This window comes from Dunckerocampus dactyliophorus, chromosome 10 (assembly GCF_027744805.1).
Source record: "Dunckerocampus dactyliophorus isolate RoL2022-P2 chromosome 10, RoL_Ddac_1.1, whole genome shotgun sequence".
Taxonomy (NCBI): domain Eukaryota; kingdom Metazoa; phylum Chordata; class Actinopteri; order Syngnathiformes; family Syngnathidae; genus Dunckerocampus; species Dunckerocampus dactyliophorus.
In genome coordinates, this window is record NC_072828.1 from 25137673 (window position 1) to 25155743 (window position 18071).

Sequence of the window (18071 nt, forward strand, 5' to 3'; positions counted from 1 at the left end):
CTTGGCTCTCAAGCCCAAATAACGGAACGTATATTTGGGTGATGTATAACATGACGCAAGTGATAGTAAACTGAAACTTACTCACCTGAATTATTTAAACAAATCGGAGGGCCTCTTTCAGGTGTTTGTCAATGTCTGTAGTGTGTGACGAGGGGGTTGTGTAAAGATTTCTATCCGGTAGGGGGGTTTGATAGAAAACAATTGGGAACCACTGCCTTAGTTCAGTGTGCTGCTTTTTGGAGAAAAATGACTTGGCATGTTGCTATGCACTTTGCTGACATTCCATATACATTTACATACATTTTGGAGACTTAGATTTTTGATAATGTGTCATAATTAAAGAACTGATAATATCAAATGTTGTGGCACACTAACTTAAAAGGAGCTTTTCAATTGGCACTTCACGGTGTAAAGGCTGCCGACCCCTGGTCTAGCCTGTGTCCAGCCATGGTGCATTGGTGCTTGTTTGACCACTGTGTAGCTTTGGACTTGTCTTAACAGCACTGTACCATACAGATCAGAAGCACAGCACTTTGAAACTCAGCTTGTTCCATTGGCATTGCCCGCAGGGCTTCCCAGCTATGAGAAAAAGCAATTACAGACTCTTCATTTGTTCAAACTTGCATTTGCCTCAGTGGGTGTGGGCCGGCATCTCAATGCTGTGGTGTATATGCTGTGCTTGGTGCTATGGAAGATGACATTGTGCATTAGGAGTTTGGATATAACCTGTTTTTAAAATATTATTTTGTAGTTCATACTGCACAAAACCTTATAATTTTATGAATTGTTCATTTGCCTTTCAACATCTACACTGAAGGTATTTTCCAAGCATCATTTATCATTTCGAAAGTGTACATCTACCCCTTGTGTTCTGGAGGCAAACAGGGCTGAGTCACATCTTTCATAACTGCAGTGTTTCTGTGTTGTTTTTGGTAAGTGTTATTGTTTTGTCTTTATTTTCTTTTTTTTATCTTCTTCCCTCAGAGACCCTGAGAAACTACTTTTCACAGTATGGGGAAGTAGTAGATTGTGTTATAATGAAGGACAAAACTACTAATCAGTCGCGAGGCTTTGGTTTTGTCAAATTCAAAGACCCCAATTGTGCACGGGCAGTGCTGGAGACAAAGCCCCACATTCTAGATGGGAAAAATGTGAGTATTTCTTATGAAAGGACAACTGAAACAATATGTGTGCATATTTTCTCAACTGTGAAGGAAGGAAAACTGCATTTCATTACTCACAGTCACTAGCTGTTAAGTTGTGTAGTTGCCTCCAGCTACTAGTACAGATGCTTCCCTTTGTGAAGACTGATATTTGTTTACCCAACAAGCCTTACCAGTTCAAAGTCAAATTGGCCGTTTTTGTTGGAATTCAGATGAATGGAAACATAGTACTCTGTAATTCTATCCAGTATTTTCTCACAATGAATGCAGTATTTCTTCATCCATTAATTCAGACAACTCAAAGTATATAGAGAACATTTGGTCGACTCCTTAACAATGGTCAAACATTGTCCTCTGTCTCCTGTCAGATTGACCCAAAGCCATGCACTCCTCGAGGAATGCAACCTGAAAAGTCTCGAACTAAAGAAGGATGGGTAAGAAAAATTGGATTTCCTCTGGTGAGACAGTGTTAGGTGTTTCTCCTGGAGTAAGACTTAATGTTACAATCTGCCTGGACAAAGATAATTCCAGTGGCGCTTGGTAGAGTCCCCCGAAGCTAAAATGTAGATCGCCATATTTGCGTCAATCTATTTACTACCTACCTAGGCTACATTTTGTGTGATGGTTGGCCATCAGTGTTTCCCGCAGAGCTGCAATCTACTTGTGGCGATGGTGGATTGCGGTGGGGGGGTGATGTAATCTCGTAATCGTAATTGGCTATGACGCATTAGCAAAAAGTGCTAAAAAGCAAAACAAATATGTTTAGAACTACAAGTGAACTTTATTCTGTCTCTTCTTTTAAAGTCACAAACAATACAGATCCGCCTGTTAGTGCTTTTAGATGGGGGGGGGGGTGTATCTGAAAGGGTGTGACTAAATATAGTGACAAAGTCGCTAAGTTGGTAACACTGGTCCCTCCTGCTCTGTCTTCTTAAGGCTGTGTTAAACTCTCCGCTCGAACGAGTCGCTCGGAAATCCGCTCGAGCGGCGGTGTGTGACTTTGTACTCCGTACGGCGTCTGCTCCCAAACTGCAGGGGGCAGTGTATCGAAAACACACGTCTACCACGGTACTAAACTAGAGCGGAAATAGTTTGCCATTACTTGACTACTTGACTTCCAACATGGCGACACTTGCGCATCTACTCCTTGAAGAAAAGGAATTGTGTTGTATTTATTTGATTTTGAAAAGGAAGAGAAGGTGGTCCACTGGTCCTTTTGAATAGGAGTGCTGCAATCGCAGCTCGTCATTCCTCCCAGCACAGGGACATGTACCCCGGCAGAAGAATGTGCTTACAAAAGGCATGCAGAACACTGCAAAAGAAAAGAAAAACCAAACAACTTGATTTAAAACACAGCTTGTTTCAGTTTTTCTTTATGCTTAAACTGCTGTGCATCAGGGTAGGCTGCCTCATATAACTGACAATATTTTTGTACTTCAGCTGCGAGGATCTCCTGCTTGTCTGCCATTTTTACATGTGTTTCCATCCGCGTTGTTAAAAAAATTTGGAGGTGTGCGAATCGGGAATATTCCGCATAAAAAGGGCCGCTCGAGGGGGCGTGGCTGCAAAAATGACGTCACTTGTCAGCATGGACCTCGCGGGTGTGGAAAGCATAAAACAGGCTTTATTCTCTGGCATACCAGATGTGTTATAATGTGTTTATGAGTGAGGGCAAACAGGCAGCGCCAAATGTATTTGTGGCAGAACGCCACAAATAAATGAATGTACAGTATAGGGAAACATTTAAAGTAGTTTGAAGTGGTGTACAACGACACTGTACTGCACTTAGCATGTTTTAAAAATGATGGTTATTGAACCACATTATCTTTGTAAAGGCAGAATTTTTCTCAGATCGTGCATGTATACCTAATGTTACGGCAAGTGTCTAGAGTGGACTTGTATTACTATATTTAAATGTGACCAAAGGACTAAGCGATATCAGCGCATCTCTGAAACAGCCTGCACTGGCTTGCGTCTGACACACAAGGACTGATTTTCCCTGCCATGACAGAAATGTTTTACCAACCTGAATCAAAGTGACAATATATAATACAGTTGCTTTTATATAACATTATTGCTGTCTTGTTTTCTCGTAAAAATGGAAATGAATGCACAGTGCTTTGGTTTGCCCATGATGAGCAGTTCCTTTTGCTGTCAATAAGAAAAATCACATATATGGCAGTAAGCATCGACTTTGGATGTCAAAGGGTGTTTTGAGTGAGGCCCTTTTGGCACTCAATGTTTTACCGACAAAGCAAAAGATGCATTTGATTAAAATCTTTGTTGGGGGAACAGCCTCTAGCCTTTACAGTGTGAATGCAGTGCTTTGCAATTGTGAAGAGAATGAGTGGAGGAAGCCGTGTTCCCTGATCTGTGGAGACTAGTGTTTGCATTGACATGACATGTTAAGAATTATACCCCTGGGCAAGAGGAGAACCTAATTTCTTCTGCACTGTCTGAGTAGATGATGGCTAACCGGCCCTTCCCAGAGGGATTCTTTAACAGACACTGAAATCCATACACTCCCTGTTTTCTTTCAGAAGGGCAGCAAAGCTGATAGCAATAAATCAAAGAAGATATTTGTAGGTGGAATCCCCCATAACTGTGGCGAGCCTGAACTCAAGGACTATTTCAATAGATTTGGAGTGGTGAGTATTGTCAATCACATAAAATTCATATTGGTTTTATAAATTTTGGGGAATGGGAAAGTCAATTAGACTTTTGTCTTAATCAAGGTAGAATAATTAATTGGAAAAATGAAGGGCCTTGTCTGGTTTTCTAAGTGGAACCACTATTTCCCTTTTGTCCAATTCAAGGTCACAGAGGTGGTAATGATGTATGATGCGGAGAAGCAGAGGCCCCGAGGTAAAAGCTGATCCCGTTTTTTTTTTCCTCCCCTCTCCATACCTAACCATCTTAAATCTCATGACAAACTATTCTAGAGAAACGGATCATTCAAACGTAGATATCACATTCATTTTAATCACTGCTCACAGCTCATAATTTTCACTTAATGTTTATTGGCACTGCGTTTGAGATCATACCAAACATCTTATACACAAAATAGAAAGTATCATTTATACTGTACATACTGTATGTTTTACATTTTTCAACGTCAAAAGGTATCACAAAAGCATGTCTTGGCCTCTCTGAGAGCCATCTGAAAATGCAATATATTTTTATTCAATATTTGTATTGACATTGAACTTTTTTTTAGCTCACAATCCTCATGTAAATGTATTAACCATTTCAATATTCATCGTCATAAACATTTGACTTGTGAGCGATGTGTTTGAACTGTTTTTAAATTCACAATTGTTGGATTATGCAATAGTATTTAACCGTCAGCATTCAAGTTAGAGAGGTATAAAACTCCACCCAAAACACATCATGCAGTAGTAAACTTTGGTTTTTGTCATTAATTTGTTCCAAACGATCAGACAGAAACCAAGGCAATTTTTCCTATAGGAAATAATATAAATTCAATTTAATGCCTTCCAGACACCCAAAAATATTAATAAAATAAATTTTATGCAGAATACATATAGTTTACATGCAGAAAACAATTGGCAAAAATTACAAATGACAACTGGATAGAAATTATTGTTGATGCGGACTTCCTGTTCATCCTGGCGAGATCAAATTCAATAGTGTTTCTCACCTTATCAATGTGATATGTTTATCACCTATCACAGTTTTTTTTGCCCCATGGTGGGTTATTTAGCAGTCGTCACACTTGTTTAAAAAAAAATAATGCATGGACAGGGAGTCGGCATGTTGTGCGATATTGTAGGACAACCGAGGCAAAATTTTAGCAAACATTTGCGCCAAAAACCAAGGTTTGACAGTATTAGCTTTTTGCTATTCTGAAAAAAAAAAAAAAGTTTAAGAAAGATTCATTTTTTAAAGAAGTCCTGTCCTTATTTCTGTCTGCTAGAGAACCTCAGGAAAAATATAAAATGCAAACAGTTAGTGGAAAGTCATTTGCAGGTGCTTTGGGAGGCAAAGCATCAACTTAAAGGGGAAAAATTAGAGGCAGCCAGATGGTCAACATGCAAACGGCACTGAAAACAGTTTGCGTTCCAAAGGGGGATTGGCCTTCAAAGTGGCCTAAATGATGAAGGTTATCTTGTATTTCACCAGAACAAGGGTTTATGTGTTTGCTACTTAAAAAGACCTCCCTGCTTACTTCGTGACAGTAGAAGTAGCATCTCATAGAATTACAGCTAGTTAAATCTTCATTCTTTCGTATGTATAGTGACACTTTTAGCGTGAATGGCCACACTGGGAATCAGACCCGCCACCGGCAATGTTGGTGTCAGCCACTGCCTGCTGAGCTCCAGTCACATCTGTTTCATCTACATTTGTCCTACATTGCAATGGTGCTGCGACCAGTGACCCACAACATGTTCTGTGTTACCGCTCCTCCTCCGGCTCTTCATTTACTCTCTGTTGGGAGAAACCCAGAATGGTTTGTCATTGGAATTTAACATGATGTAATGCACCAGTAACCACCATTGCACATTATTTGATAACATATTTTTTTACAACATTAAAATCATTAGATATTCAGCATTGGAATAAGTTTTCTTCACCCTAATTTTGCACATAAATGATACATGTAGCTTAAATGGCATAGTGTGTTCTCCCCATATGTAGAAACTTAAGTATTTTTGTAAGTAAGCCCTTTCTATTTTTCTTTTCTCTGTCCTCCCTCTCCTTGTGAATTGTTTGAATGTGATTAACTGTGTCTTTTAAGATCTGTCTTTTCTCCTTTAGGTTACTGTACATTGACTGGTACCACAGAGGTACAGGCCAAAGTTTTTAAACTCTCCTCAGCCTCAATTAGTAAAAATGGGGTGTACACAAAGTTCTCTTAAACTGGGCTGAAGGTTTGTATCCTGTCATATTAGATATTGTATCTCATACTATTTCTGTTTGCCTATACAGGTGTTTCCCGGTTTATGGCATTCAGAGTTTGGGTGTTTTGTGGTTACGTACGCACTCTCATAAATTAATTAAAAACTTAATTTTGGTCTGTAAAGTAAAAGTCACTGGAGCACTACTTCCAGCAATGAAAGAAGACACTGTGTGACTCATGCGGAGCCACACCGCTCTCGACACTTCACTCGTGTCTGTCGTCATTAACGATAAGGATTGTATTGTAACATCTACCCGGATGTTGTAAGGATGACGAAAACGTGCTCGATCAACAATCTCTTTATTGCAAAGCAAAACGGGCTACTCTCGACCGAACTGCGCCAAAACAGCGTCAGCAAATTCAACTGTCCTCTCTGCATGCAGCCATCCTCCACCTGCAACACACACACACACACAGTCAGGGCTCAGCCTGTCATGTTGACGGCCGGTCGAAAATCACAAAACACACACAACTATTAGGCATCCTTCTGTTTTGAGAGGAGCAGTGTAGTGGACTTATTATTGAGGTGGAAAGGCTGCTAGTGCTCTGGTGTTTATTTTTTATTTGTATTACTGTTTCATTTAATTCTTTTATTTATTTTTATTACTGTATTTTATGTCCTTCATGTGTTGTGTGTGCAGTAGGAGTGACTTAGGAGTTAATTTAGCTATAATTTAGTCATATGATCCAACTCAGAACAAAACACGACTTACATCACAGTCCCGAAGAGTACTAATTTTGCATAAAACCGTTTAGTAGCAAAAATGCGTCTGGTTTAGCAAAATGTTACTTATTCTGATGCTTTTTATTTGGATACTGAATAGCGGTTACCAACCAAACATATTTCAAGTCAAAGCACTGATATACTGTATAATGGACAAAACAAAACTGCAGTATTAAGATAATGTAACAGAATCAGTCCCTATATAGCAACAAGTTGAATGTCAACACAAAGTAGCGTAACAAAGATTGCGCATGTCTTAATCTAAATTCAGCTTAAGGACAGGCCACTGACAGATGTTAATTATATCAATAGGTCATGAATGTAGGGTATGTTTGGCTGGAGGTCTCTAAAATCTGTCTCTCGTAGGACATTTAAGCAGATTCAGGTTAGGTCCCCAAGTAGAGATGAGCACACAACCCAGTTCTGCAATAGTGGGAAGTTAAATCAGATTTGAAAGTAGATCACTGTGAAAAGTACCGTTTGTCAGATGTTTGAGGAATCTGTGGGACTGACGCGTTCAACTTAATCTTCACATCCCTCTGACTGTATTTTGGGCTCCTGATGATGATCTTTGTATATTCCCCATGACAACTCAACAGCAAGTCACTTTAGGAGACCAATTATGGCCTATATCTTTGTGTTACCATCTTCAGTGTTTTAATTGTTCAATTTTGGCTTATCCTGGCTGACTCAAAAAGAGAATATGACATTTTGGGAAAGCTTGGAGAAAGCTTTAGGCATTCTACAGTTTGTGTTTCTCCATGTTTTTGTGATGCATTAACAATAGCTGCCACGTGTGTGCTCCACAGCAAAATACCCAGGACAAGTCAAGGTGGGGTTTGGATGAAACCGCGTCTTGTAGAATTGGATCACCTGATATTTATTATCAGTCAGTCTCAAACTTAATTTTTCACATGAAATCAAATGGTGTACCTGCTCTGTTATTTGTCTCTAAATTTGTGCGACATCCTCCGAACCCCAGGTGCCTCTTGCTCAGTCTTGACTGATCCTCACTCTGCCAAAGCCCAATACTGTTCTTCATCTTGTGTTGTCACAACCCCCCTGCTACCTTGATTCACTCTTGGTCGTTGGCTAGGTTTTGGATTTATTACTTTCGAGGCCGAACAATCAGTGGACCAGGCTGTCAACATGCATTATCACGACATCATGGGCAAAAAAGTGTGTAGTTGTAGTTTTATTTTAACCTTCTGATAAAACAGAGGCTTGGGCGACTGAAATTACAATATAACATGATACTTCTTTTTTTCACGTTCTACTCACACTGCAGCATCTCACATTTAGGCTTCTGACTAAACACATCTTACTCTGCAGTCATTTTACTCATTTCTGTGTTATACATGAATAACTATTATATATTTCAGATCTTGTCGCCCAAGGCTCTGTTTAAAACGGACCACTCCTTTAGGATGTACTAATTTTAACGACTTACATTTCAATTTATTTAATGAAAAACGAAATAAGTAATAATATACCTGTACATTTATACATGTATATACTTATTTGTAATGAAAAAAAAAGATGTCATTCACAACATACTGTATTACAGAATATAATTCTCCGAAAGGATTGGTCCAAGCTGTTCTCTTTTTTTTTTTTTTTTTTTTTTTTTTATATTTGGTTGTCAGGTCACTTTCACTTCAACATGTCTTCTTTTTACATTTAAAAAAAAATAAATCTGAGTGACCTCAATCAAAGAATCTCCATACTGTGTCCACCAGCTCTATAAATACAATTTGCAGGTCTCTTTTAAAATCACAGTAGAATAGAATATTATTATTTTCATGTTTTCTCAGTGTGTGTGGCAGATGGATGAGGTTTACAGTGCACAGTTAATTTTAATTCAGTTTAAGGCAAGCTTCCCAACTGGGAGAAAGTAAATAAATTCACCATTGTGTAATATTTAAGTGCACCGCCTTAGATTCTGGCATTGCGGCTGCTCTGTGGAGCAAACATAACCCACCTGGAACCACATTTGAGTAAAACACTACAATATCTGTATCTTATATCTTGTTTAGCGCCAAATGGGAAGCACTTTGGAGTTAAAGAAACATTTAGACTGCAGCAATGCAATATCCATTATATCCTGGCTATTGCACAAAAATAGATTCTGGGTAACACTGGGTGACACATAAAAGAGGTAATTGAGTGTAATTTTTTATCATTAAATGAATGACTCAATCATTAAAATACTACTTTTCCATTTAATCCCATTTTATTGTTAATGAATTGAGGTCAACCTGTAAACTCTCCAGTTTGACACCCTCTTGACTTTGCCCTGGTTTTTCAGCAGGCATCTAGACTCATCTTAATCCATTGTTCTTGGCTTGACATTACCTGACACTGGGACTTGTGGGAGCTTGGGAGATATGAGTTACAAAATTAGAAAATGGAGCACATCAAACTGTGAAGCAAATCCCAGTTCTGCTGTTGGGGACTGTACAGAAGTCATGGTATCCATCACACGAAGCTGTGATGCCCACGGGAGAAAGCGCTGCGGTAGCTGCCGGCGGCGGCGGGGCCACTACAGTACCAGACATGTGCGCGTAATTGGGTCGACAGAGAAAAAAAGAGAGAAGGCTGGGGTTGCTAGCAACACCTTATAGCTGGATGGAATTTGTGATTCATTTTCCTCCTGCAAGGTGACCCCAATAACTCAACCCTTCAGTCTATTTTTGGTCAGCTCCCCCTTAGTCTCACCCGTTTCCCTAAGTTGGTTAACTGTTTGTTGCTGTGCCTTGCCACACAGATACTTACAAAATGTGTCTCCCGCTTAGGCCAGACAGTAGGATAATCATAAGTAAAGAAATAGATAAGTGTAAGTATGGTGCAAATAAATACCAGGAGGCATAACTAATGAACAAAAAGAAAACCTAAATTCAAGAGAGGAGTTTTTGAATTTTTTTCTTTTGACACAGTATGAAGATTCAATCTTAAAATATTTGTTCATTTGTTCTTTCTGCATGTTTACCTTGATATTCTATTAGATTTGAAATACAATTTCCTCTTTACATCCATTTCCCCCTTAAAACTTATTCCAAATAGAATAAATTGAGATTTTTTTGTAAGCATTAGGTGGAGAAAGGTAAGTTGTAACTTTCCATTAGATATTTATCATCTATATTTATATAGAGAGGGCAGTTCATTGATTAAAAAAACCCCCAACAAATCTATGTTTGTCAGGTACAGTTCAGGTACACAGGCACATGTTCAGACCTGTTTCAGACTTCTTTGGCATTACCAACTCCATTGGATTGTGACTATCATTTGGTTGGTAGTACCTGATACACATAGCTGTATTTGCCACCTGGTTACACAGTAACATGCTGTATTCCAAAAGTGAATATTCAATTTGGCCCCAAACGATATGATATTAATCCTAAAATTTGTGTTAGGGCAGGTATGATTAGGTGAGGGACTTGATAGGCTGTTACCTGGTGTTACCAAAGGTGTTCTCCTTGTCCTTTGTCCAGGTTGAAGTAAAGAAGGCTGAACCTCGTGACGATAAAGCTCCTGGCCAGCTTGGCCCAGGCCAGTGGGCACCCAGAAGCATCCTAAGTGCAGCTAATGGTTGGCCAGCGCAGCCCGCTCAGACGTGGCAACAACCTTACGGGCCACAGGGTGAGTGCGAAAGGGAAATTACATCAGTTGTGTTTGGGGTAAAAGCTACTCTCTGAACAAGTGTACTTTTTCATTTGAGAGTATTGCCATTTCACTCTTATTTATTAATTTAATGTTTTTCCCCCAAAAGGAGTTTGGGTGGCGACTGCCGGCCAGCCTATAGGTAAGAAATCAGGATCCATTTGCCCTATTTTAATTTATATTTGTTTTATTTAGCCATAGGTAAATAATCAACATTTTTTTATTTATTGTGAAATAAATTGCATACCTATTCATATATTGAAAAGGTTGACATTTAATGGCTACTAGCCATTAAGTGTTCCAAGCCATACCAGTTAATGTGCACATTGTAATTAGTGCCACATTGTATGAAGAAATACATAAAATTGCCTGTTCTTTAATTAATCAGGTGGTTATGGACCTCCATTATCAGCGGGCCGGGGAACCCCCACACAGCCCCCTTCACCTTTTAGTGCATTCCTGGTCACAACCCCAGCGGGCAGCTTTGCTGCACCTCAGGGCTACCCTCAGCAGGGCTTCAGTGCAGCACCTCAGTTTGGTGAGTGGTGCCAACATGCTCATGACGTTGCAACCACATGCACAGTGGTTACATACTAAACAGTATGACAGCTAGAGACAATGAAGTACTATAGATTTATAGTAATTTCTGACATTTCTGCTCGACTACTTTGGGGACATAAACTGTTCGTGGCCAATAATCAAAGAATATCTGTAATACAATATAAATATGTGCATGTTTTGACTTTTAACATTACTGCTGAAATGTTGCCTATTGTTTAAATTAGGGGTCCCCAACCATCGGGCTGTTGCCTGATTCGGCCCCTCCCACAGTTTGTGGGAAACTTTCAGGCACATTGATAAAAAAAAATATATATTTATATGTACAAAAAATGTATTTGCAAATGATGACATAACATTTTCTGTAAATGCATATCAATGTTGGAAATATGGGCCATTATTTTAATACTTTTTTAAAAGTACAGTTAGAACTCCCAGTTTTTGCATGTTTGTGTGCTGCGAGCGGTGACCCGTCCCACTTTGGTGGTTCTTGAATGCACCATTGTGCGTGTGCTAACTTTCTCCCCAGCTGCACAGTTGGACTACTTTACTGGATTTTTACAGTTTTTCTTTCGCTTCATATTTTGTCTCAAATGCTGTTTGATGTACAATTCATGTTTAGAGAAAGGTAATTGAGATGATCTTTTTATTGTGTAACAGGTTACAGTTTTGGCACTCCTCAAGCCGACCAGTATGTTCCACAGGTTCCTCCTCCACCTACTACTCCAGGAACTGCAACATTGGGCTTTGCTCCCACCACTACACCAACTCAGGACTTGAGCAAAGCTTCCGTTGGGCAGCCTGAATTTCCGTATAGCCAGTATGGTAAGAAAAGTATTGTGTTAGTACCACATCCATGGCCCTTTCTTTCCATTGTAGTTTTAGGGTGCGTTCACACTTGTCAATTTTTGTCAAGTTAAAATTGACTCTAGTCCGTTTGAGCTGCTAGTCCAGTTCATTTGGTCAAGTGTTAACGCAGTCAAGGCCCATAAGGACCGAACTGCCTGAGAGTTGGGTCTCTGTCTGCCTGCCTGTTTCTTTATATCATACGTATCCTCTTTGTCACAGCTGGTAAAAATCTGCCATAGAAAGGCACGGCCTTCTAGTGTATGTGACATGGAAGACTTCATGTAGTCGGACAATGTACACGTCACATACGTCCTCCGAGAGCCTCATTTGCATCCACTGACAAAAGTACGCGAGTGAACGCAAACCAGACCGCACTTACAGTACAGGCCAAAAGTTTGGACACACACAACACAACCCCATGGCCCCAACCCCTTTAATAAGGCAAAAATTCCACGAAGTAACCCTGACAAGGCACACCTGTGAAGTGAAAACCATTTCAGGTGACTACCTCATGAAGCTCATTGAGACCACCAAGGGTTTGCAGCGCGATCAAAAAAGCTACTTTGAGGAATGTAAAATATAGGACCTACAGTATTTGGAGTTATTTCACACTTTTTGTTAAGTACATAATTCCACGTGTTCATTCATAGTTTTGATGCCTTCAGTTAGAATCTAGTTATGATAATAAAGAAAAACGCATTGAATGAGAAAGGTGTGTCCAAACTTTTGGTCTGTACTGTAAGTGACTACCAAGTGTCTATGTTTCAGAGCACAGTACCAGACTAAGTGTGAACGCACCCTTACGCACCTCTGAGCCCAGGCTAAATCACTGAATATTTTTTGGTCACACCCACAGTTCCTTATTACTCCCATTTAATCCAGCAGGAGCTTGCTCTTGAGTCCATTCATACATGCTTCTTGCATACATGAAGCCTACTCGCAACTGAGCTGTGAAGGGTTCTTCATTTTTTGTCAGTTTTCTCCAGCAGTCCTGTGCATTGTTAAAAAGACTGGTCGACGTTTGTTTAAATTAGATCATCCTGCCTTGCAATGCTTGCTGTCTTAGCTTTTGTGTTCATTCTTTACTGAAGAAAGCCCAACCATACTGCACCTATTCCTCCTGGTCCCTAACACCTCTGTCTTCCTTGTTGAGAGCCTTGTTGGCTTTTTTTGTGGGGGTTTGGCATGATTGCCATAAGCAGCACCAGCATGAAGCCCTCTGGAGTCAGGCATGTTCAACTTGCTTAAATGCCTTTCAGCATTTCTCAACATGTCTGGGATTTGTTCATACCAGAAATTTGCACTTGTGTAGCTGAAATGCAGATGTTTGTCTTTTTTTTTTTTTCAATGCATGCAAATTTTAAATAGATAACCAAGTTATTTTTTGGCTAATGTGTTAATACATATTACTTTCTGACAAATGTCTGTTGTGGTCTTTGATCTTGACTGTCTAATTTTACATCAAATGCGTGGGTCCCGTCTAACTCTGTGGTTCTCAACTGGCTTGGCTGGACGCAGCATCACCCCTTAGTGGCAAGCCATGATGCAAATTGTGGACATTTTTCAACTCAAATTTCTCAAATATCTTATATTTAATGAAAAGACAGGGCAGTTTGAATTTGAGCTACAGTAATCCCTCGTTTATTGCGGTTAGTTGTTTCCGACAGCAAAGTATATTAATCAAATGTTTTTGTAGTTGGAGCATAGAAAACCTTCCAGAAATAAAATAACACCCTTATAGTCACCTTGACACTCATATTATCCAATATAGTAGACATAAGAGAAAATAAGCCATTTAAGACATAAATAAGACTCGTGCTCGTGTGTATTGCTTGTTCCGGTGCGAGGGGAGCTGAGTGGCGGGATGGACAGGAAGCTGGAGGTTCAGAGTTGTTTTACCTTGGCGTGGGTTACGCCTGCAACTGTAGCCTGTGTTAGGGATTATTGTGCCTGTTGTGAGATGATTCCAACCTGCAATCAAGTCTGATGCTTGTGTGTCTCACTGAACATTACAGTAACATTACTGACACCTAGTGACCAGTGTGGATAACACACAGATAACAGTGTGCCAGCACAAAACAAGTTTAATGAATATTTCAAGAACAATACATTTTTATCCACAACACAAGCTGTGTCTGCAAAGGTTTTGTATTTTGCTCCCGCTAACGTTTGGACTCTTGCTCAGCAGACAGATAAGTTACCAAAGCTTCATTTTGATGCACTGTAAAATTCAACATATGCAAAGAAAGCATGTCAGTTATAATTTACATAAGATACAAACTAATTTCTCTGTGAAGTTCGACACAAACTTAAATGCATTTAAGTAAATGCACTAGCTCAATCGAATTTACATTACGCTTTAGGGATTAGCATTGGCAATTTTTAACACCTCCAAATGGGACAAATGGATAACTAAGCTGCACATTCCACTTTAACAGCTGACTTTTTTCTTTTCTGATGTGGCTATCCCCTATCAGTCTTGGGTTGCCCATCATGTTCTCGTTCCTGCTTTGCTCCATTTCAGCTTTTTGCATTCAATGTCAACAGCCTGTTTTATTTTGGTCAAATATGCAAAATATTCATACTATTGATGTGTGTATGCACTAAAAGGACTAACATACTTACCCATGACAGGTATTATAGACATCTTTGACTGGGAAACATGCAGCAAACATTTGCGATTACCACCCCCAGCGTAGCGTTGTATGATCCACAGTTTCAAAAGATGCTTTTTAATACAGACCCAGAGCTCTCCCTCCTAAACAAACCAGTTATCTCTTGCGCGTTCAATGCCCTTCCGCCCTAAAAGTAATTAACTCCCAGAACCTTGCAGAGACAGCAACATTCAGGTCCCAGCAAAAAGTCTTCTGTGCAGCCATACTCAACAAAGACATTGGCTCTGTAGGAGAAAATGATCAAATGTACAGTGTCCCTTAGCTGTTAATAATTTTCTGGAAGTTTCACTTCATTAAAAGCAAAGTTTTGTCAAGAAGCCTTGATGTATAAGTTTAATTGAAATATACATCTCATGAATTTAACTTTGAGGCATAGTATCATATCATGCTTCTCTAAAATAACAATTTTTTATTTTGCATATTTCACAAACAATCATGAGACCAGGCTGGCGTGACAGTAAAGGCAGGCAACCAGTCCAACTGATTACTGACATGTGCACGCTATATTTTGATGTAATGGCGTGGTGAGATCAAATGTAGACGCAGTAAATGAGTAGCACTGTGAGACTTTGTCAGCGTGGTAAAGGGGGGTGCAAATTAGTCAGCCAGCCAGCAGTATCTGGGTTCAGTCAACCTGGTCTCCTCGTCTCCCTGATAGGCTTGGGTAACTACCCTCAGGACCCCTCTGCCTACGGACCAACGCGTCCTTCTCACAGTTATGGTCAGGATGAACAGGGAGGATATAGTGCAGGTAGGTGCCAGCATCCTATTCTCCAACCCCCAAAGTAGCATTTGTTCAGTACTGAAGTGTTTATACTGCTGCAACCTAGTTATTTGCATCTTGTTTGCTCTGCAAAGTATTTTGTGCGTACATTTTGCATGCACTGTACATACAAATTGCTGCGTGTATAGTAAAACACGGCCATAGCTATTTCAAAGGACATCGCATTTTTTTGTCAGCGCTCCAGGTGTCTTCCCCTGTGGCTGTTGCTTTACTATACTCAGATGAACTTTGACCTCCCATTTTTTTCTTCTTTTTTTTGCTCTTGTCTGCATTGCTTTGCTGCTTAAACAAGGATGATCTAATTGTCAGAAATATGTTCATGGCTCAGTTGTGTGTATGTATCAACAGCCTATTTATTACCCAGTGGTCTCCCCTTCTCCTTGCGCCACAAAAAATGTAGTTCAGTTTAGAGGACACAATGCGTTTATGTTTAGCTGTTCCGTACTTTGGAGTCAAATTTTGAGATGAGAAAGTCTAAAAAAAAATATTTGTTTGTTGCATTTACCCTCATTTTAGTGTTGGTCATAGAAATCAATGTGGTAGTGTGCCATTACAGGCTGTAGGTCAGGGGTCACCAACACAGTGCCCGCGGTCACCAGGTAGCCCCCCATGACCACATGAGGTGCCCGCAGGCCTGCTTTTCATTCAGGTTTTCAGTTAATGTGAGAACACTAGAAAGAAATGTATTCTGAAACATAAAATGTGAGTTGTGGATACCAGCATTTTGTGAATGTTTTGGTAAAACAAGCATATTTGATTTGTTTGGGTTGATATAAGGTATGAAAATCATTTTTACAAAAATGAGTAGCTCGTGGCCATTTTCATTTTCTAAAAGTAGCTCTCAAGAAAAAACGTTGGTGGCCCCTGCTGTAGGTTTTTCATTGTTTTGCTTTCTTGGGTGTTAAGGGTTTCCTCACCATTTACAGAGTGACAGTGCCACCAAGTGTCCAAGCAGAAGACTGTCACACTGCTTATTCAGAATGCTTGTAATGCAATTTGTCAGTGTGTATTTTCAAATCATTTACCGCCACCATTGAATGTTCTTTCTAGCTACAAAACACTGGCTATAAAGTACACACAGACAAAATTGGTAAGGGGGTCATTTTTTAACATCTATTTTACATCCATGTTAGTAGTAAGCTCATTTTTGTCTCTCGCCCCACATCTTATCATCCACCCCAGGGTACGGCCAGGACTTGACGGCCTTTAGCCACACCTTTGCAGACCCCAGCCAGTCGACGGCATACGGGGCACCGACAGCACAGCCCGCCACTGCTCCACAGCCCGCCGCCAGCGCGTTTGGCAGAGGGCAGAACCACAACGTACAAGGCTTCCACCCATATCGACGTTGACCCTCGCTTTGTCGCAGGGGCCCTGTGTAAAGTTCAAACAAAAAACAATCTGGGCAAAAATGTCAGGGAAATGTGTGATAGATTGTTCTATGGGAATTTTTGAATGCACATTGTGGTATGGAAACCACAATGAAAGTAGGTTATGTCGAAAAACTTGTAAAAATATTTTTGTTTGCCTAATTTATGGAAAATTTAACAGAAAGATACTTTTATCTCCAATCCCCCAACCATATTTTATAGTAGAACTAAACTACTTTGCAATAATTTTGATTGTCTTGTCAAACACTAGCACAGAGACTATACGGAAAGAGACTCTCATATAAATATGTATGTTTATGGTTGACTAAAATGAAAACAGGGTTTTGAATTTCCTCAGCTTTAAATTCTAGGGAAATTGTTTTTATTTGGTGAATATTGTTTACTTTCTGAGCCTTTCAAGTTTGTTTGAAATTGAGATTATATATATATATATATATATATATATTATACACAAACTGTGCAATTTTTTAAAAAGGAATTTTGTACTATAAATGTACACTTTGCTTGTTTTTTTTAATTTAAAGTTGTAGACTTCCCTCAGGTGGCTGTTTTGGGTGCATTTTGCACTATGCAAAAAGGACAAATTATTTAAAAAGAATAAATGTTTTAAGGATATGATCTGTCCAATGAATTTGACTGAACTGCTGCTTTTTTGAAAATGCAAATCTTTAAAAAAAAAAAAAAAAACAGACAATAGGGTCCACAGAAGTTGATCCACGGCACATAGCAGAATTTTAATTAAACAAAAAACAGCAACAATTTGAAAAATAAAGCAAAAAGGCTCAATGTAAAGAGACAAAGGCTTAAATATTTATTTTAATAGCAAAAAAATCTTGTATTATATATAATTATACATGTAATTATATATACATACATATGTTTGGATTTGTAAAAAGGCTTAAATGTGTATGTGTGTGTGTATATATATATATATATATATATATATATATATATACACACACACACACACACACACACAGTATATATACACAGTGTATATACATTTTTTAAATCCCTTTTAAAAATCTCAAAATTTGGACACCCTTGATATAAACCATTGAGGTGGGTGATGCAAATGTCGTTATTGATCAGTTACCAAGTAAATGCAGGGTCAGTATCGACGATACAGATACTGTTTACGTGGACGTTTTTGAAGACCTTTGAATGATTTTTGCGTTTAAATTTGATTTCATGATTATAAACGGAACAAAACACAGGACAAAAGATTTTAGGGAAACAATATTTGTATCATCACACTAACAACAATTTAACACAATTGAATACAACACTATAAGAACATGTAACAATGTCAACAAAATAATCGCTACTGCCATTCCATTTTCATT

The 18071-nt window shown here is 39.1% G+C and overlaps 1 protein-coding gene across 5 annotated transcripts in view; it reads left to right on the forward strand.

Moving 5' to 3' along the window:
- The window catches only part of dazap1 (DAZ associated protein 1), a 38909-nt gene extending 21409 nt beyond the window's left edge, over positions 1-17500 (forward strand). For 2 of the 5 annotated variants that reach the window (XM_054789097.1, XM_054789094.1), the window contains 10 exons: positions 985-1151; positions 1532-1597; positions 3704-3811; positions 3980-4028; positions 7905-7987; positions 10300-10447; positions 10578-10610; positions 10857-11006; positions 11687-11851; positions 16517-17496. In XM_054789097.1, the coding sequence (XP_054645072.1) occupies positions 1038-1151; positions 1532-1597; positions 3704-3811; positions 3980-4028; positions 7905-7987; positions 10300-10447; positions 10578-10610; positions 10857-11006; positions 11687-11851; positions 16517-16686 (1086 nt within the window). In that variant the 5' untranslated portion in view covers positions 985-1037 and the 3' untranslated portion in view covers positions 16687-17496. Of the gene's footprint in view, positions 1-984; positions 1152-1531; positions 1598-3703; positions 3812-3979; positions 4029-7904; positions 7988-10299; positions 10448-10577; positions 10611-10856; positions 11007-11686; positions 11852-15208; positions 15302-16384; positions 16425-16516 lie in introns of all 5 variants that reach the window. The other 3 variants (XM_054789096.1, XM_054789099.1, XM_054789095.1) reach the window with 3 other exon arrangements.
- The last annotated feature ends 571 nt before the right edge of the window (positions 17501-18071 follow it).